Source organism: Coregonus clupeaformis, chromosome 2 (assembly GCF_020615455.1).
Source record: "Coregonus clupeaformis isolate EN_2021a chromosome 2, ASM2061545v1, whole genome shotgun sequence".
In the NCBI taxonomy this organism is placed as follows: Eukaryota; Metazoa; Chordata; class Actinopteri; order Salmoniformes; family Salmonidae; genus Coregonus; species Coregonus clupeaformis.
In genome coordinates this window covers 39712449-39733961 of record NC_059193.1, presented here as the reverse complement: position 1 = coordinate 39733961, position 21513 = coordinate 39712449, and the positions used below count along the sequence as shown (strand labels likewise).

The 21513-nt window shown below is 43.9% G+C and overlaps 1 protein-coding gene across 1 annotated transcript in view; it reads right to left on the bottom strand.

Annotated features, from left to right (window-relative positions):
- The window catches only part of tnmd (tenomodulin), a 133085-nt gene that overhangs the window by 21889 nt on the left and 89683 nt on the right, over positions 1 to 21513 (bottom strand). Inside the window, exon 3 of the mRNA XM_041841698.1 lies at positions 3768 to 3908. Coding sequence (XP_041697632.1) covers positions 3768 to 3908 — 141 coding nt within the window. The remainder of the gene's footprint in view (positions 1 to 3767; positions 3909 to 21513) is intronic.

Sequence of the window (21513 nt, the reverse complement as noted above, 5' to 3'; positions counted from 1 at the left end):
CAGTGAATTATAAGTGAAATAATCTGTCTGTAAACAATTGTTGGAAAGATTACTTGTGTCATGCACAAAGTAGATGTCCTAACCGACTTGCCAAAACTATAGTTTGTTAACAAGAAATGTGTGGAGTGGTAGAAAAACTAGTTTTAATGACTCCAACCTAACTGTATGTAAACCTCCGACTTTACATTTTTACATTTACATTTTAGTCATTTAGCAGACACTCTTATCCAGAGAGACTTAAAGTTAGTGAGTACATACATTTTCATCTAGTCAAGATGTATTAGTGTTTTATTTTTCATATGTTTTATTTTTTTTTACAAATGTTAGTCTTTTTCTTCCACTTTGACATTACAGAGTATTTTGTGTAGATTGTTGACAAAAAAATGACAATTAAATCCATTTTAATCCCACTTTGTAATCCAACAAAATGTGGAAAAAGTCAAGGTGTGTGAATACTTTCTGAAGGCACTGTTTATGGAATGCATCCAGTGTCTCTACGGAGGCTGCCCCTGCTGAATTAGTCAGTCATAGGTCCCTGTCACTCTCTTAATCTGTGCAGCCTAGTGAAAAGCCACTCTTTTCAGTGCCATTGATGATCCTCCACCTTGTGGAATTCAGGGCCTTTTCAATTTGACGACAACAGGAGAAAGCCTATTTCAACAAAGCAGACATATCTGTTAATTATCTTTCTCTGTGCCATTATCTGTTTGACTAAGTAGTTCTCCTGGAATAAGTCTGAAAGCCCACGAAAGCATATGAGATTGTAACACGTGCCGTCTCTAGGGCTACCACAGAATACCATAGAGTCATGAGCGTATGAGAATAGAGTGCTGGATCTTCACCGGCCACGCTCTCCTTGACATTGTATCACGATAAGTGGTGGCATGAAAATGGACTTATTCAATCAGAATTTAATTACATCTACATGGCGTAGAGCTCTAATGCCTTTCCGACTTCTTTAAATTAGCGTTAACTTAGAAATACGGACGTTCTATTCCACTTGTCTTTAGAGGTCACACACCACGACACGATACGAAGCAATGCCTGTCATAATCCCCTTGTCTATAATTGCCTATAAAACACTGCAATAGGCCTCCTTGTAGCTCAGTTGGTAGAGCATGGCGTTTGCAATGCCAGGGTTGTGGGTTCGATTCCCACGGGGGGCCAGTATGAAAATGTATGCACTCACTAACTTTAAGTCGCTCTGGATAAGAGCGTCTGCTAAATGACTAAAATGTAAATGTAAATGTAGTCGGCGACACAGAAGTATAATGTTTATGCCTGACTTTATTGTGATGAGCCCGTTTAAATTTACTGTAATGGCAAGCGCCGCTACAGAGAGAGAAAAAGGACAATCTCGTGATGTGATGCAATGATTAACGGAGTTGGTCAACCAGAAAATACACATCATTATGGGGATAATAAATGGGAAAAGGATGCAAGGTTTATCAAACAATTTCATAATACCGGCTCGCCACTCGCCCCTTATTAAACCCGCTACACGTACACTGACAGCTTTAAGCTTTCCAACTGAACAATGATTTGATTGGAGGGCTCATTGCGTCGCCATTGCAGAAAGGTTAGGGGACGCTGTACTAATCATTGTCACTAGGGCTCTATATTCCCATCTCTTCCTGCATCTTGCATCTTGTGAGTGTCAGCCCAAGTAATGTGTTGAAGAAACAAACATGGATGCTCATTCTACCGGCTCCTGTGAACGGGGACCCTAAACCCATGCCATTAAATATTATCTCTGAGTTGCTGCACCTCTGTTAGTGATTTCCTTTCATTCACGGTCGTGTTCAGGGTTGTGCTCATTAAGGCACAAAAGGGGGAAAAATTAAGATAGTTTCTTCCTCTTTCAGTCCATTTTCTTCTGTTTTGAGTCTAATGGACACAACCCAGGATTCATGTCGCTGGCCGTAAACAATAAACAATGTCATCTTTGGATATTGGAATATCTGAGAAACAATATGTAGTTTAAGGAACATATAGATTATTTAATGACTAAATGTAAAGCAGATAATTACAGTATAGCATAGCATTTTGATTGATATGACTTGAGCTACTGTATGTTGCTCATACAGGTAATCTGGCAGACTTGTATTTTAGTTCACATAAAAAGGGATCATTCTTAGATTGAATCAATTTGATGAACACAAGTTTGTATTGATGTCTAGCTCAAGGTTCTGGAAAACTGGAATTGAGGTAGGCCTACTCTCGTCTATACTCTTGCCCCTCAATATTTGAAATGTATTCTTGTATTATTGCTTATTTTTATATTGTTTGAAGGTAATTGATTGTGTAATATGAATGATTTAGAGCTTTACTCTAGTTCCAGATAGAATTTTAAACAAAAGAGAGTAACCTTCAAAATACATAATGATGCTGTCAATATGAACCATGGTTTGCATCAAATTATAAATGAAATGATAGACGAAAATATATATTTTTTAGAAGAGCTACATAGAAATACATTAGATGTGTTGGTGGTAGTTGCACTATGTGACCATAATTATTCTCATATAATAGACTGTTGAATATGCTTGAATGCCAGTCATGTCTCTACTGGTATTTTTATCAGTTCTTGTGACCATAATGATTGTAATAATAATAATAATACTGGTGAATATGCTTGAATGCCAGTCCTGCCTTTTACTGGTATTCTTATCTCCACTTCTTGTTCCCTAGGTTCTTCCTGCAGCATGTTCCCTGTATTAACCTGAAACAAAAGAAGTGGCATTATCTGCCCATTTCAATTCCTCATCCACAGCCCATGGGCTTGACGGAGATTGTTTTTAAGGTGGCTTTTGAATTTGTAATGACTTGAAACATCCTTTCTTTTAAAAAATGATTTCAAAACCCACCCCCCCCTCAGCTAACACTTAGTATAACTTATAATAAGGTTTGTGTTTTCCTCCACTCTCTTCTTTTCTTTTGTAATCACAATGACGCTGGAATTATTCTGCTCGCTCACTTGTTTCGCCATCTCCCGTGGTAGTGCCTGGAATCAAACACATTTTCTTGGTGAATTTGCTTCACTGACAGAAGTGGATAATTCAGACTGGATGGGATGGAGGAGAAACTAGCAACAGGCATGCTTCGGTGTGTGTGTGTGTGTGTGTGTGTGTGTACGCGCACGTGCTTGTGTGTGAGTATGAGTGTGAGACGTAATTGAGACCTCTTGTTATTAGATATTTAGTTTTATATTTGATATCAGGTACACTCTTAGAAAAAAGGGTTCCAAAAAGGTTTTTCAGCTGTTCCCATAGGAGAAACCTTTTTGGTTCCAGATAGAACCCTTTTAGGTTCCATGTAGAACCCTCTATGAAAAGGGTTCTACATGGAACCCAAAAGGGTAATACCTGGAACCAAAAAGGGTTTTCCAAAGGATTCTCCTATGGGGACAGCCGAATAACCCTTTTAGGTTCTAGAAAGCACTTTTTTGTGTGTGTGTAAGTGTGTGTTCGTGGTGGGTAATGGATTGTGATGAGAGGGAATTGAAAGCTCTTGTTATTAGATATTTAGTATTATTTACGACACACATTGTCACATCAGCTTTTTCCGTGAGAGAGAGAGAAAAAAACAGGAAAAAAAAGATGATATGATTTCAGGAGAACAGAAATGCTTTTACACAATATAAGAACAATTTAGAAAGGGCTCAAACACAAACTCAATCACAAAACTATAATAATAACACAAAAGGGACTGTAAATGAAGTATGCATAAAGTGTACTGTACCTAATGTGTATTTTATCAATACTTACATGTTTGAAGTCATGGATCTCGAGCACCTCATTGCTACCGTTGCCCATCCTGAAGATCTCAATGCTGTGGGCGGGGTCAATCTCCATGATGCTGTCTGTCTCCATGCCGTCCAGCACAGCCTTATAATGTTGGTTGTACACCTGGAGACACAGGACCAATCAAAAACATCCTCAGCCTAACTTACAGGTCATTTAACCAATAATACATGTGGGTGGGGCAACTTAACTCAATAGCTCCAATCTATAGCCTTTCAATAGGCTTAATATCAGTGGCGTGTATTCATGAATGCCAAGGGAAGCCAGGCTTCCCCAAAAACTTTACCAATAAAGAAATCTAAAAACCTAAATAATGTATCTTCTGTCTCTCTGTGTTTCATAATTTTCTTCAATTCGCAAGAGGCTGAATGTATCTCACCGGAGAAAGCATCCGAGCGAGCGAAACAGCGCCCCTCTGTCTCTGTAGCCCATCTATCTGATGCTGTCTGATCAAAAAGAGTATGATATTGTTGCCGCCCGTAGCATTGAATGCAAGGGAAGCCAGCGAGCATTTGGCCTCCCTTTCATAAAAACATTATAAAATAATAGCCAAACAGCATTGAGCTAATCTGAGCGAGCTCAACTGTGACTGGTCCTGGCGCCAGTTTGGATTTAGCTTCACACCAATCACATCACAACAAAAGCCAAACATCACTGACAGAAAAAACCTGAATTGTTGCATCTCATTTTGTTGTGTCCTCCAGTGGCTAGCTAGCTAGCTAAAATTGGCCCTTTCCTAAATTAGCCACGGATGGAGATAGGGATTTGGACTTGTGGTTTTACTTAATTCTCGATACTGGGCAACGATTATAACGGCGATTCTCATCCAACCATGAAAGGAAGTTAGGCTAGCGAGCAAGCATTTTAGCCAGGACAACAAAAATTAAAAGTGTGTAGCCTAATGTATGACAGAGTCATAGACCGTTTTGGCGACATGAAAGAGAGGAGGATGGCATTGGTGTTTCTCTATAAGTAGGGTGAGTCAACATGTTTTTTCTACTTTCAAACACACACACACACACACATGCACACACACACAGAAATCAGCACCATGGACAGCCACATCATATTTACCTTACGTTGATTAGACTAAACCGTTTTTGAAACCTTTTAATTGTTACTGTATTAGAATAAGCATACACTACATATACAAAACTATGTGGACACCCCTGCAAATTAGTGGATTCGGCTATTTCAGCCACACCCATGCAATCTCCATAGACAAACATTGGCAGTAGAATGGCCTTACTGAAGAGCTCAGTGACTTTCAATGTGGCACCATCATAGGATGCCACCTTTCCAACAAGTCAGTTTGTCAAATTTCTGCCCTGCTAGGGCTGCCCTGGTGTGCTGTTATTGTGAAGTGGAAACGTCTAGGAGCAACAATGGCTCAGCCGCGAAGTGGTAGGCCACACAAGCTCACAGAACGGGACCGGCGAGTGCTAAAGCGCGTATTGCGTAAAAATCATATGTCCTTGGTTGCAACACTCACTACCAAGTTCCAAACTGCCTCTGGAAACAACGTCAGCAGAAGAACTGTTCGTCGGGAGCTTCATGAAATGGGTTTCCATGGCCGAGCAGCCGCACACAAGCCTAAGATCACCGTGCGCAATGCTAAGAGTCGGCAGGAGTGGTGTAAAGCTCGCCACCATTGGACTGGAGCTTTGGAAACACGTTCTCTGGAGTGATGAATCACGCTTCACCATCTGACAGTCCGATGGACAAATCTGGGTTTGGCGGATGCCAGGAGAACACTACCTGCCCCAATGCATAGTGCCAACTGTAAAGTTTGGTGGAGGAGGAACAATGGTCTGGGGCAATGGTAACAATGGTAATGCCCATGACTTTGGAATTAGATGTTTGACGAGCAGGTGTCCACATACTTTTGGTCATGTATTGTAGTTGAAATGGTGCATAGGTGATTTGGTGATGTTGAAATGTTGAAGTTGAAATGGTGCTGGAATAGTGGAGGCAGCTCCTGTTTTCTTTGCGACTTGCGGTAACTCTCTGTGGTTCTAAATCAACAGTTGTTTAGTAGTCCGAAAATGTCGGAAACATTAACTTGATTGACCATGCTGTAGGTCATGTAACAGTTTGGTACATGCAATATGCTTTGTGGACAGATGTTGCTCTCCGGTTTTGTGATGAAACAAAGGTGTGGTTGAATTTATTCTGCCACTGTGTCCTCTTATTGTCTCGGCCTTAGGCCTATATATCACGGTGGCAAGGCATATGAACTAACATGTTATAGAGCAAACAATGCAATTATTGCCCCAGTGATTTTACCCACACACCGCTACTGCTTAATATACCTCTAGCCTTTCAATAGCGTTTAACTAGGGTTAATACACCGTCAACCCCTTTTAAAAATCGGCTTAACATGCATTGGCAAGGGTGTTATAAGCCAAAGAGAAATACTGTACTGTAGTACAAAGATTTGAGGACAATACGCACATTGATTAATGGCATATTCTTCAAAGCATCATGTCCAAAGTAACACACAACATATGACCAATGGAAGCAATACACCACTGCAGTGAACGGCATCCGGCATGCTGACATTTGTAATGTGCCAAAATATTCATAAACACGATCAGAAATAACACTGAGTCATTGATGATACATTGCTATTGACAAACTGCAAGTTCAAATTAAGATTTGTACATCCATAGAGGCTGCGTAAGTACCCTGTGAGTAGCTACATCGAATAAATGCCACTTTGAATATGTGGCTCGGATAGTCGTTTCTTTTTCTTGGCCGTACCGTAATGCACTGGTTGTTTATCACGACGCCTTGCTTATGTACTGTTCTTGGGCACGCATGGGTGGCTGTTAAAATTCCCTGTCTACAAAAATGATTCATGCCCACAAGCTGAAAACTATGCTATTAATATTTATGTCGAGTGTGGTGTTATAATGAGAAATATATTGCTGAGTTCATCTTCAACTGTTGTGGTGGTGAATCAAAGCGCCCCGTACTGTACCAATGAGAGAGTTGATTAATGGATACAGGCAGACGGCCAATGAAATTATATTCCCAATCAACATGTGTGGGTCCGCTGATTGCTAAGGGATTGAACGCAAAAATAACCCAAGCCCTGTGAAAAATGTAGTTTCTTTCTAGTGTTTATGACTACAGTGTCCCTGCCTGATGCTCATATGTTGGTCTATGGTCTAGTGACTCCAGTAACACTAGTTAAATCTCTATAACATAGTCACTGTAGCGGGTGATTTGGACGGAGTCAGGCGCAGGAGGTGTAAATCACAGAATAATGGTTTATTTGGCCAATACAGCAATGCGTAAAACAACTACAGTGTGACTTAACGGCGCACTGGGAAAAACAAAACACACGGGTGAATATCCCGGCGATAAAGTACATAATGCTCCACCGAGCTATCGACACCTCCATATGGAAACAATCATACACAAAGACATGGGGGGCAGAGGGAATACTTATACAGGGACTGATGAGGGGATATGAACCAGGTGTGTGTAAAAAACAAGACAAAACAAATGGAATAATGAGAAGAGGAGCGGCAGTGGCTAGAAGGCCGGTGACGACGAACGCAGAAGCCTGCCCGAACAAGGAGAGGAGGCAGCTTCAGAGGAAGTCGTGACAGTCACTAGCACACAATGACATTTAAATGACCTGCCTCACTTATTACCAGGCTCTTCAATAGGGGAGCAATAATGATTGAATGGGATATAATTCTTAACAGAAGATCATGGCAAGTATGGCTCTGGGATATAAATAACCATTAACATGGATCACAATGGCCTTGGTTTGGAAAGGAACCCAAACTTTAAAATCGTAAGACACAGCCAAATGAAGATTGGACCTGATATTCAAGTAACAGCTGAGCAGTTACAGTGGGGAAAAAAGGATTTAGTCAGCCACCAATTGTGCAAGTTCTCCCACTTAAAAAGATGAGAGAGGCCTGTAATTTTCATCATAGGTACACGTCAACTATGACAGACAAATTGAGAAAAAAAATCCAGAAAATCCCATTGTAGGAATTTTTAATGAATTTATTTGCAAATTATGGTGGAAAATAAGTATTTGGTCACCTACAAACAAGCAAGATTTCTGGCTCTCACAGACCTGTAACTTCTTCTTTAAGAGGCTCCTCTGTCCTCCACTCGTTACCTGTATTAATGGCACCTGTTTGAACTTGTTATCAGTATAAAAGACACCTGTCCACAACCTCAAACAGTCACACTCCAAACTCCACAATGGCCAAGACCAAAGAGCTGTCAAAGGACACCAGAAACAAAATTGTAGACTTGCACCAGGCTGGGAAGACTGAATCTGCAATAGGTAAGCAGCTTGGTTTGAAGAAATCAACTGTGGGAGCAATTATTAGGAAATGGAAGACATACAAGACCACTGATAATCTCCCTCAATCCGGGGCTCCACGCAAGATCTCACCCCGTGGGGTCAAAATGATCACAAGAACGGTGAGCAAAAAATCCCAGAAACACACGGGGGGACCTAGTGCATGACCTGCAGAGAGCTGGGACCAAAGTAACAAAGCCTACCATCAGTAACACACTACGCCGCCAGGGACTCAAATCCTGCAGTGCGAGAAGTGTCCCCCCTGCTTAAGCCAGTACATGTCCAGGCCCGTCTGAAGTGCATTTGGATGATCCAGAAGAGGATTGGGAGAATGTCATATGGTCAGATGAAACCAAAATATAACTTTTTGGTAAAAACTCAACTCGTCATGTTTGGAGGACAAAGAATGCTGAGTTGCATCCAAAGAACACCATACCTACTGTGAAGCATGGGGGTGGAAACATCATGCTTTTGGGCTGTTTTTCTGCAAAGGGACCAGGACGACTGATCCGTGTAAAGGAAAGAATGAATGGGGCCATGAATCGTGAGATTTTGAGTGAAAACCTCCTTCCATCAGCAAGGGCATTGAAGATGAAACGTGGCTGGGTCTTTCAGCATGACAATGATCCCAAACACACCGCCCGGGCAACGAAGGAGTGGCTTCGTAAGAAGCATTTCAAGGTCCTGGAGTGGCCTAGCCAGTCTCCAGATCTCAACCCCATAGAAAATCTTTGGAGGGAGTTGAAAGTCTGTGTTGCCCAGCGACAGCCCCAAAACATCACTGCTCTAGAGGAGATCTGCATGGAGGAATGGGCCAAAATACAAGCAACAGTGTGTGAAAACCTTGTGAAGACTTACAGAAAACGTTTGACCTGTGTCATTGCCAACAAAGGGTATATAACAAAGTATTGAGAAACTTTTGTTATTGACCAAATACTTATTTTCCACCATCATTTGCCAATAAATTCATTAAAAATCCTACAAAGTGATTTTCTGGATTTTTATTTCTCATTTTGTCTGTCATAGTTGACGTGTACCTATGATGAAAATTACAGGCCTCTCTCATCTTTTTAAGTGGGAGAACTTGCACAATTGGTGGCTGACTAAATACTTTTTTTCCCCACTGTATGTGACATTTATTTAGAGCCATTAAACAGTCTGGGATCATTTGCAGTGGATTACAATTCTATTAAAGCCTTTTGTTTTATATTAACATAAAGGTGGAATGGGAAAGTGGATTCCTAAGAATTGATTTATACTAAAACAATTCATCACATTTTCACTTTTGATGAAACTCCAGCGGTGAGATCTCACCATGTTGAAATGGATTGTAATGTATCATAACTGGACTGTTTAACTTTACTTGTTCAATGTTTTAAAAAGGTGCATAATGTTGCTATCGTTTTGTTTAGAAAATGGGAATTGATGGCTTCCGTGGATCCTTGAACCTTTAAAAGTTCATATTCTGTAACGTTACTAACGTTACTGACTTGTCCTATACTCGTATTTGTGGCCAAAGCATACATTTGAGGAAAAACACTTCTAAAACCCCACCTCAAATTTGTTCTCAAACAGACAATTTAAAAAATGCTTGCTATAGAATCCTCATAGAATTGGATGTCATCCTTGTAAGGAGGATGAGCTGGGCAATGAGCAGTCTATTCACATTAATATTTTTATTGACTGGTATACGCCCACACCATTCTGTTGTTGGGGTACACCCACACCATTCCAACACAGAAAAGCTGCTTTTTAACATACTTAATTGCCATTTTTTGGGGAAGGAAAACTAATTCACTCATATTGTAATGAATTATATGTCATATTTCATAAAAATATGGAAACACTGGAGAGTTAATTTAAAAAGGATACTTCAGCGTTAGCGCAACGACTGGACTCCAGAACTACCTCTAACTTCCTTTATACACGACACAGAGAGTCTGGGGCAGTAGATAAAGTAGACTTCCAGTCATTGTGCTAACGTTAGTTTGCATTGGCTCGCAAACTATCTCTAACATCCTTCATACTCGATACAGAGACATAAAAATGGTATCCATGAGTTCATCTTACTCTGGGAAAGTAGAGAAAGGGCCACATTAAGCTTGTGAATATAAGAGTAAAGAGCTCACAAATATGGCTTTCTAGGAACTAGTATTTTGGTCTATGGACCATATTCATACGTTTATTTACCATACATGTCAAACATGGTTAATTGTATTGGATTCTTTTGGGTGGATTGACTTTGGATAGCACTAGCGGTCATCTCATCTTTTCAAAAATCTAATCTTTCACTTCTTCACAAGAAACCGAGAGTGGCCTTCACTTTTAACTTCGCTTCATTATCTGCTCAGCCTTTCCAACCAATTACTAAACAACAAATTCTTCCAAAGGTACATGCTCGCACACCGAAGCCTGACTGGCTCACAAAAGACCCCGGCGTTGCAAAGAAGTAATGATAGTGAAAGTTAATTAGCGTTCTCTGCGAATTCACATAGGCGGGGGAGGCCAATGCTCAGGGAGGACTTTAGTTCAAGGTGTAGCTAATGCAGGTACAAAGACTGTTTTGCTCTCATATTACTAAGGTTCTGTGCAGTTCATCCTGAGAACTCCTGAAGCAATTTCATAATGATTTGTACTTGATCGGGCTGGCTATTCAGATATGTCATACAATTAATTAGAAGGTTCAGATTCAATGCTGTTTTAACAATTGAAACTGTTCTGAATAACATACTTAATATCCATGATGTGTAAGAACTATAACTTATCAAAACAATGATAAAAAGTATCTGAATTAGTCTTCTCAGTAGCAAGGCAGCAACCATAATGGGTAGCACTTAGTTATAACTCCAAGGATAAAGCATTTCTCTGATTCAGAGGGGTTGGGTTAAATGTGGAAGACGCACATCAGTTGAATGCATATAATTGACTATTTACAAAAAATGTGTTAAAGTGTGAGCTATTTATACTTTATAAATATATACTTTATAAATGTTTTGAGTGACCAGTGTAATTTCTCACAAAAAGATGGACAGGCCATAGACATTTCAGCAGTACCGGATGCTCCTGGAGGTCTCAAAATGGCAGTCACACTGTTGTAATAGTGTGATGTGTAACTTCAGACCCACTCTATGTTAAGTAACGTAAAGCTTGTCGTCTGAAAATGCTAACATTAGAGTTTCTTGGCAGTGACTGTTCTACCAAAACCAAAGTGTGGATTGCAGTAACTCCTTAGAGCAGTCCATAGACTGTTTTCGAGGTAAGGAAACAAATATCTGAATGTATAATTTCAATGAACTATTCCATTACGTTTAAAGAGTTATTACCTTTAAAGGCCCAGTAAAAGTGCTGCCAAACAAAGCCATATGTGAAATAGGCTGTGGTTAAAAGACCATAAGTGCTGGAAACATTTAAGGTTAAACATGTAACATTCTCAACATACTATCACAGATTATCGTGAAAGACACAAATGATTTGAAATGCATTATATGAAATGCACTGTATACAAAATTGTGTGGTGGACAAAAACATTTTTTCACGAATTTCGAATACGTTTTGTGATTTGTGATAGTGGGTTGAACATTCTAACTGCAAATCATACATGTAACATTTCTACCTCAAAACACATATCAGTAATAATCAAGGAATAGAAATCCACTAGAGAAAAAATGTATTATCCGGCCAGCTTTTGTGTGTAGGCTACATCTCCCTGTTTTATGATTATTACAACTTTTCCTCACGTCCTTGCAACAGTTTGTCACGAGCTGATGTGGATGTGGTGTTGGAGTCAGGCGCAGGACACAGAAGCTTAGTCCAACAGACTTTACTAGTTAAAACACGACAATACAAAAATAACGGGCCTCAACACAACGGAGGCGAGCGATTACGCATACTGTGCGTCAATACACAAAAATACAAGTGATTACGCAAACAGTGCGTCAATACACTAAATGCACGAGAGCAAATACAAATCACCAACGGACAGGCGGACAACACACAACTACAAACAAAACCAAAGGAAACTTATAGGTGACATAATCAATACGTGATATGGAACAGGTGCACTAATCAGACAAAACCAAACAAACATAGAGAACATCAAACGGTAGCAGCTTGTACTCCGGAGACGACGAACGCCGAAGCCTGCCCGAACAAGGAGGAGGAGCAGTCTCGGCGGAATTCGTGACAGTACCCCCCCCTTGACGCGCGGCTCCAGCCATGCGCCGACTCCGGCCTCGGGGACGGCCAGGAGGACGTGGAGCAGGGCGCGTAGGATCACTATGGTGGAACTCAGTCAGGAGGGATGGATCTAAAATGTCCCTCCTAGGCACCCAGCACCGTTCCAACGGACCGTACCCCTCCCACTCCACGAGATATTGTAGACCCCCCATCCGACGTCTCGAATCCACGATGGACCGGACTGAGTACGCCGGAGCCCCCTCGATGTCCAGTGGGGGCGGAGGGGTCTCTCTTATCTCACTCTCCTGGAGTGGACCAGCTACCACCGGCCTGAGGAGAGACACATGGAACGAGGGGTTAATGTGATAGTCATTAGGCAGTTGCAACTTGTAACACACCTCGTTCAATCTCCTCAGGACTTTAAATGGCCCCACAAACCGCCGGCCAAGCTTCCGGCAGGGCAGGCGAAGGGGCAGGTTTCGAGTCGAGAGCCAGACTCGATCTCCAGGGGCGTAGACTGGACCCTCACTGCGGTGGAGATCGGCGCTCGCCTTCTGCCTGCGGATGGCCCGCTGCAGATGTACGTGTGCAGCGTTCCACGTTTCTTCCGAGCGCCGAAACCACTCATCCACCGCAGGAGCCTCGATCTGGCTCTGATGCCATGGTGCCAGAACCGGCTGATAACCTAACACACACTGAAAAGGGGTCAGATTAGTAGAGGAGTGGCGAAGAGAGTTCTGAGCCATCTCTGCCCAGGGGATATACCCCGACAACTCCTCCGGCCGGCCCTGGCAATAGGATCTCAGAAACCTACCCACATCCTGGTTTACTCTCTCCACCTGCCCATTACTCTCAGGGTGGTAACCCGAGGTAAGGCTAACCGAGACCCCCAAGCGTTCCATGAACGCCCTCCAGACTCTAGAGGTGAATTGGGGACCCCGATCAGACACTATATCCTCGGGAACCCCGTAGTGCCGGAAGACGTGGGTGAACAAAGCCTCAGTGGTCTGTAGGGCAGTAGGGAGACCCGGCATAGGAATGAGACGACAGGCCTTAGAGAACCGATCCACAACGACCAGAATAGTGTTATTCCCCTGAAAGGGGGGAAGGTCCGTAACAAAGTCCACCGAGAGGTGAGACCACGGCCGTTGTGGAACGGGCAGGGGTTGTAACTTTCCCCTGGGCAGGTGTCTAGGCGTCTTACACTGAGCGCACACCGAACAGGAGGAGACATAAACCCTCACGTCCCTAGCCAATGTTGGCCACCAGTACTTAACACTAAGGCAGTGCACTTTCCGGCCAATACCTGGATGTCCAGAGGAGGGTGACGTATGAGCCCAATAGATGAGACGATCACGGACCTCGAGCGGCACGTACGTCCGACCCACTGGACACTCTGGGGGAGTAGGGTCGGTGCGTAACGCCCGCTCAATTTCCGCATCGACCTCCCATACCACCGGTGCCACCAGACAAGACTCCGGCAGTATGGGAGTGGGCTCAATGGACCTCTCCTCTGTGTCATACCGCCGGGACAGGGCGTCTGCCTTACCGTTCTGGGACCCTGGGATGTAAGTGATCTTAAAAACAAACCGGGTCAGGAACATGTTCCACCTAGCCTGACGAGGGTTCAATCTCCTAGCTGCCCGGATGTACTCCAGGTTCCGATGGTCAGTCAGAATGAGAAAAGGGTGTTGAGCCCCATCAAGCCAATGCCTCCACACCTTTAGGGCTTGAACCACGGCTAACAGCTCCCTGTCCCCTACGTCATAATTACGCTCCGCCGGGCTGAGCTTTTTAGAATAAAAAGCGCAGGGACGGAGCTTAGGAGGCGTGCCGGAGCGTTGCGACAGTACTGCCCCAATATGGGTCTCTGACGCGTCCACCTCTACCTGGAACGCTAAAGTGGGGTCCGGGTGCGCCAGCACCGGAGCTGAAGTGAACAGGTCCTTCAGTTTACAAAACGCCCTGTCCGCTTCAGCCGACCACTGCAAACGCACCGGGCCCCCCTTCAGCAGGGAAGTAATGGGAGCTGCTACCTGTCCAAAACCCCGGATAAACCTCCGGTAGTAATTGGCAAAACCCAAAAACTGCTGCACCTCTTTAACAGTGGTTGGGGTTTGCCAGTTACGCACGGCTGACACCCGGTCAACCTCCATCTTCACCCCTGACGCGGACAACCGATGACCCAAGAAGGAGATGGACTCCTGGAAAAACAGACATTTCTCTGCCTTGACATACAGGTCATGCTCCAACAGCCTACCCAACACTCGGCGCACCAGGGCTACATGCTCGGCTCGGGTAGCAGAGTACACTAGGATGTCGTCAATGTACACTACCACTCCCTGCCCATGCAGGTCCCGAAAGATCTCGTCCACAAATGATTGGAAGACTGAAGGAGCATTCATTAACCCGTATGGCATGACAAGATACTCATAATGACCTGAGGTGGTACTAAATGCCGTCTTCCATTCATCTCCCTCCCTAATGCGCACCAAGTTATAAGCGCTCCTGAGATCCAGTTTTGTGAAGAAACGTGCTCCGCATAATGATTCAGTCATACTCGCAATCAGAGGTAGAGGGTAACTGTATTTCACAGTGATCTGATTGAGACTACGATAATCAATACACGGGCGCAAACCTCCATCCTTTTTCTTCACAAAAAATAAACTTGAGGACGCAGGGGAAGTGGAGGGCCGTATGTATCCCTGTCTCAGGGACTCAGCTATGTATGTTTCCATAGCCGCCGTCTCCTCTTGAGACAGAGGATACACATGGCTCCGCGGAAGTGCCGCACCTGTCTGGAGGTTTATCGCACAATCTCCCTGTCTATGAGGTGGCATCGCGTCGCCCTCGTCTTGCTGAACACGAGTGCCAAATCCTCATACTCAGGGGGAATGTGCATTGCGGGCACTTGGTTCGGACTCTCCACCGTGGTCGCCCCAACGGAAACACCTAAACATCGCCCAACACACTGGCCAGACCATTCCTTGAGAGCCCTCTGTTGCCACGAAATGGTGGGGTCATGGGTGATTAACCAAGGAAGCCCCAGCACCACGGGATACGCAGGAGAGTCAATTAGGTACAACTGAATAATCTCCTCATGACCCCCCTGCGTCTTCATCTTTAGTGGCGCTGTGACCTCCCTAATCAACCCAGATCCCAACGGGCGGCTATCTAGGGCATGGACAGGAAAGGGTGCATCAACGGGCAGGAGGGGAATCCCTAACTTAGAACAAAATTTCCGATCAATAAAATTCCCAGCTGCGCTTGAATCGTCTAGCGCCTTATGCTGGGAATGAGATGCAACCTGAGGAAATACCACAGGTATACAAAAGTGAACAACAGAGAGCTCTGGGTGAGTGGGGCGCCTACTCACCTGAAATGACTCCCCAGTGCGCGACCTGTTGCCTCGATTCCTTGGAGACCCTCCCCAGCACCTAGCCGCAGTGTGTCCTCCACGGCCACAGCTGGTGCAGGGGACGGCCCCCCTCGGGTTCTCTCTCCTTCTCTCTCTAGCACCAGCACCCCCGCGCTCCATTGGGCTCGGCTCGGAGGTGCTGGGGGATGGAATGGACGGCCCCATCTCGGGACGTCCGCGGGTGGCCAGCAGGGTATCCAGACGAATGGACATGTCCACTAGCTGGTCGAAGGACAGATTGGTGTCCCTGCAGGCCAGCTCTCGACGAACGTCCTCACGCAGGCTACACCTATAGTGGTCGATGAGGGCCCTCTCATTCCACCCCGCATCCGCCGCTAGAGTCCGGAAATCCAGGGCGAGCTCCTGTGCACTCCTCTTCCCCTGTCGGAGGTGGAACAGACGCTCCCCCGCCGCTTTACCCTCAGGAGGGTGATCGAAAACTGCCCTGAAGCGGCGGGAGAACTCCGCGTAGCTGATGGTGGCGGCGTCTATTCCCCTCCATTCGGCGTTGGCCCACTCCAAAGCCTTGCCGGAGAGACAGGAGATGAGGGCGGAAACGCTCTCGTATCCCGAGGGCGCCGGGTGTATGGTGGCCAGGTAGAGTTCCACCTGAAGGAGGAACCCCTGACACCCGGCTGCGGTGCCATCATACGCCCTCGGGAGCGAGAGCCGAATCCCACTGGATTCCGGAGCTGGTCTGGTGGGGCTGGCCGATGGTGGTAGTAATGTAGGAGGAGGTGTGGGCACGCCTCCCCTTTCCCATCGGCGCAGGGTGTTCATTACCTCCTGCATGGCGGAGCCGAGTTTCTGGATCATGGCGTCCTGGCAGCTGACCCGATCCTCCAGCGACTCGGTCGCCGCCGCTGCTCCTGCTGACTCCATTGTATGGTGTGTTGTTCTGTCACGAGCTGATGTGGATGTGGTGTTGGAGTCAGGCGCAGGACACAGAAGCTTAGTCCAACAGACTTTACTAGTCAAAACATGACAATACAACACAACAGAGGCGAGCGATTACGCATACTGTGCATCAATACACAAAAATACAAGTGATTATGCAAACAGTGCGTCAATACACTAAATGCACGAGAGCAAATACAAATCACCAACGGACAGGCGGACAACAACACACAACTACAAACAAAACCAAAGGAAACTTATAGGTGACATAATCAATACGTGATATGGAACAGGTGCACTAATCAGACAAATTCAAACAAACATAGAGAACATCAAACGGTAGCAGCTAGTACTCCGGAGACGACGAACGCCGAAGCCTGCCCGAACAAGGAGGAGGAGCAGTCTCGGCGGAATTCGTGACACAGTTGTTTTACAACAGTTTTTGTGAATAAAATTGTTATTTATTAGGACTAAGTATTTATGTTCTATGTGGGTTTCCATAGCAGTAGTTCTAATGCTATGCACTATGGGTATTGAAGTCGATTGTTAGATGAAGTATTGTAAGAAGTAAAATGTTTCAGTAAAGAACTCGGTGGATAGAGCTGGAGAGATGGAGGAAGTGGATGCGGAGTTCGAATCAAGCTGTGCGTTGAGCAAAGTTGGTGAAGATCAATGTCCTGAATGGACAACACTAGTGTACATTTTTTTTACAAAAAGGAAATTGTCTAAAATTGGAGTGTAGGATGTGTGTATGAACGATAATGAACTTGAGAAAGGATGCATATGTGGGAGACCCGTTTGAGATATAAAAAATTGTGAAGTATGCGCTGGGAAAAGTGGAGTCTATCAGAGTGACCAGGAGTGGTCTTATTCTGATTAATTGTATTTATAAAGAACAGAGGAAGATTGCAGTGGGCCTCAAAATAAATGGGACAACATAAGTATCGTGCTTTGAACTTCGGAGCAGAGCACCCATCAAAGGAGTCATCTCAGGGATGATGACGTATGTTCAGGTTGAATACCTGAAGAGAATTCCTGCTGTGGTTGGTGCCCAGCGTGCTTTAAAAAGTACAAATTCACAGCGCCGACTGGTCCAAGTAAGAGAGGAAAGGCTGCCAGATTTGATCAAATGTTGATAATTTATTGTTCAGAATATATCTAATTCTTTCTAAGTGTACAGTGTTTGCCAATTCGCTGAGCCATAATTTGGTAGAGGGCGCTTCCCTCCTTTTCCAAAACAACAAGATTAATTTTTTTGCCGAAATGAGACTGTAAGAGATGAGTTGTTTTCGGGAGTTGGTTAATCCGTTTAGGGAATCGGACACTCCCAGGATTATCAGAAGCGGGTCTGGGTCTATTGAAGTCTCCAGAACTTCAGAGAGGACCCCAAAAATTCCACACCAATAACCATACAGGCTAGAGCATAGGGCAAAGCAGTGGAGTAGTGTACCCTGCTCAGCCTGACATTTATCACACATAGGGGATGTATCAGGAAATATCCTATGCAGTTTCGTTTTGGAATAGTGTAATCTATGTAATACCTTAAATTGTATGAGACGATGTCTGGAGTTAATGGAGCAGGTGTGGATATACTCCAAGCTATCCTCCCAGTCTGCCACCGAAATATCAGTCCCTAGTTCTTCCTCCCATTTTGCCTTAATGTCATCAGTAGAGGGTACGCTAACAGATTGAAAAGCGACATATAGACGAGATATCAGTCTGAGGTGGGGCATATTTTTATGCATCCGCCAAACATGGAAGGTTTAGCATTCCCAAATGTTGGGAGGTGTTTTCTAACATAGTCTCTAATTTGTAGGTATCTGAAAAAGTTACTTCTGGGAAGGTTATAAGTTTCCCTCAGCGATTCAAAGGAAGCAAAGGTCCCTCCTATATATAAATCCCCTATGGTACTTATCCCCAACTCTCCCCATCGCTCAAAGGTGTTATCAAGGTTAGAGGGGGCAAAGGAGGGATTCCTGGCAACAGGGAGCATGAATGATATTGGTCTAAGCCCAAAGTGGACTTTAATTTGCTTCCAGATTCGGACTGTGCTATGTATAATAGGATTGTTACGGTAAAGTGACATCTCCAGATTGACAGGTGACAAAATCACAGCACCAATAGAGAAGGGGTGACACTCCTCCCGCTCCATGCTAAGCCAGCTGGATGGCGGGGGTGCGTCATCCAGCAAAAACGTAACAGCGCGGAGGTTAGCGGCCCAATAGTAAAATATAGAATTTGGGAGAGACAATCCTCCTGCCATCTTGGATTTACATAGGTGTTTTTTACCTATCCTGTGTGTAATAGTGTCCAGTTGTTTGTGAAAGGATTTAGGTATGAATACTGGGATGTTCTGGTATAGGTAGAGCAGTTGTGGGAGGAAGGCATTAATTCTTCCGAGCAGAGAAATTGGGAGAGTTCTCCAAAATTGTATGTTTGCCTTGAGATTTTGCATCAGAGAGGGGAAATTCTCTTTAAATAGTAAGGAGTATTGTTTGGTAACTACAATTCCAAGGTAGATACATTTTTCTGAAGATAACTTAACTGGAAGATGTTCTAGCCAGGAGGTGTTTTGCAACCGTATGGGCATTAATTCACTCTTGTTCCAATTTATTCTCTATCCGGAGAAGGTACCAAACAAATTAATCACCTCAAGAATAGCTGGAATACTAGCTTGGGGTTCTGTTACATAGAGGAGAATATCATCTGCGTATAGGGAAATCTTATTTAGAGTATCTTTAGTATTGTAGCCGTGTATTGCTGAATGAGATCTGATCGCTTGAGCGAGAGGTTCAATAATTAGGGCGAAGAGCATAGGCGACAGCGCACAACCCTGCCTTGTCCCTCTGTAAAGGTTAAATTGGGGCGACAGTGATTGGTTAGTGAGTATTCTCGCACAGGGGTTCCTATATAAAAGCTGGATCCAATTTATGAACCCATCTCCAATATTAAATTTCTGTAGGACCTTGAATAGATAGGGCCACTCAACTTGGTCAAAGGCCTTTTCGGCGTCAAGAGATATAACGGCAAGGTCCACGTTAGGTAACCTCTGAGAATACATAATGTTGAAGAGGCGCCTGAGATTGAAGAATGAGTTTATGTTAGGGATAAAGCCAGTCTGGTCCGAATGCACCAATTTGCCAATTAAAGTGCTAAGCCTGTTAGCCAGAGTTTTTGCTAAAATCTTTTGGTCTGTATTAAGGAGGGATATTGGTCTGTATGACCCTACCTCTTCCGGATCTTTACCCTTCTTATGTATAACTGTAATAAACGCATCATCCAAAGTAGATGGGAGAGCTCCATCCTCATTGGCCCGAACCAACATGTTGTGCAGGTAGGGAGAGAGCATGTTGCTGAATGTTTTATAGAATTCACCAGGGTATCCATCTGGGCCCGGGGTCTTGCCACTCTTTAGAGATTTAATTGTTTCTCTAATTTCTTCAAGAGATATTTCCTTATTCAGGAAGTTAGAGTCTTACTGGTTCAGGGCAGGAAGATTACAGTCCTCCAAAAAGTTTTGCATAATTAAGGGGTTAGGATCCGCTTTAGATGTATATAGAGTCTCATAAAACTGACGGAATCTGTCATTGATGTCTTTGGGGGAGGAGAGTAATTCCCCAGCTGCAGATTTAACTTTGTGAATCATTCGGTCACTCACATTTTTTCGAAGTTGTCTGGCGAGTAATTTGTGTGGTTTGTCACCAAACTCAAAATATTTTTGCTTGGCATAGAGAAAAGATTTAGCAATTTTAGCCGAGAGGATCTGATTGTATTTACATTTTAAAGACATAATTTTTTTATGTTTCTCCATAGATGGATGTCTAGCATTCTCCCTATCCAGTAAGTGAATTTGTCCCTCCAATTCTACTAAATGTTTTCTGTTTTGCCTACTCCTGGCAGTCTGAAAGGAGATGATACAGCCTCTCAAATAAGCCTTCAGCGTTTCCCACAATAATGCTGGGGAAGTCTCTGTGTTGTCGTTGGTATCAAAGAAAAATGTAATTTGGTCTTTAAGATGTTCACAGAATGTTGGTTCTGTGAGGAGCTGAGGATTCAACCTCCAGACCCTCTCGTTTGGTATGATGTCACCCAATCTCAGGGAGAAGGTGAGTGGACTGTGGTCAGAGATTATAATTACATGATATCTCACATTACAGGTATAGGGGAGTAGTTTAGCATCAACCAAAAAGTAGTCAATTCGAGTATATACATTGTGAACATGAGAGTAAAAGGAGTATTCCCTACCCGTAGGATTAGAGATCCTCCATATGTCAAATAAGTTCGAATTTTTTATGTAGTTATTCAAGAATTCGCTTGAATAGGAGGTAGGGGTTCGCCGGGTAGAGGATCTATCCAAATATTGGTCTAGTACACAGTTAAGGTCCCCTCCAATGACCAGATTAGTATGGGAGATATCTGGAATCAGGGCAAGGACTCTTTTGAGAAAAAGAGGGGTTATCAATGTTTGGCCCATAGATATTTAGTAGAGTTACAGAAGTAGAATGGATCTCTCCTATTACGATCACATAACGACCCTCTTTATCCACAATAGTGGTTTTATGTAGAAAGGGAATTCCTTTCCGTACCAGAATCGCTGTGCCTCTCGTTTTGGCAGAGAAGTTAGAGTGATACACTTGCCCCACCCACTTACATTTAAGTCTGTTATGAGAATTGTTTTTCAAATGGGTTTCTTGCAAAAATATAATATCAGACGAAAGTGCTTTCAAGTGGGCTAGGACCCTGCCTCTCTTAATTGGTTCGTTTAAACCCTTGACATTCCAGGAAATGAATGTAAGCCCCGCCCTCCTCTCATTTGTAGTTCCTATGGTGGCCTGCATAACATGTAACTCACTAAAAAGGTAAGAAAGCGCACCAAACCATCA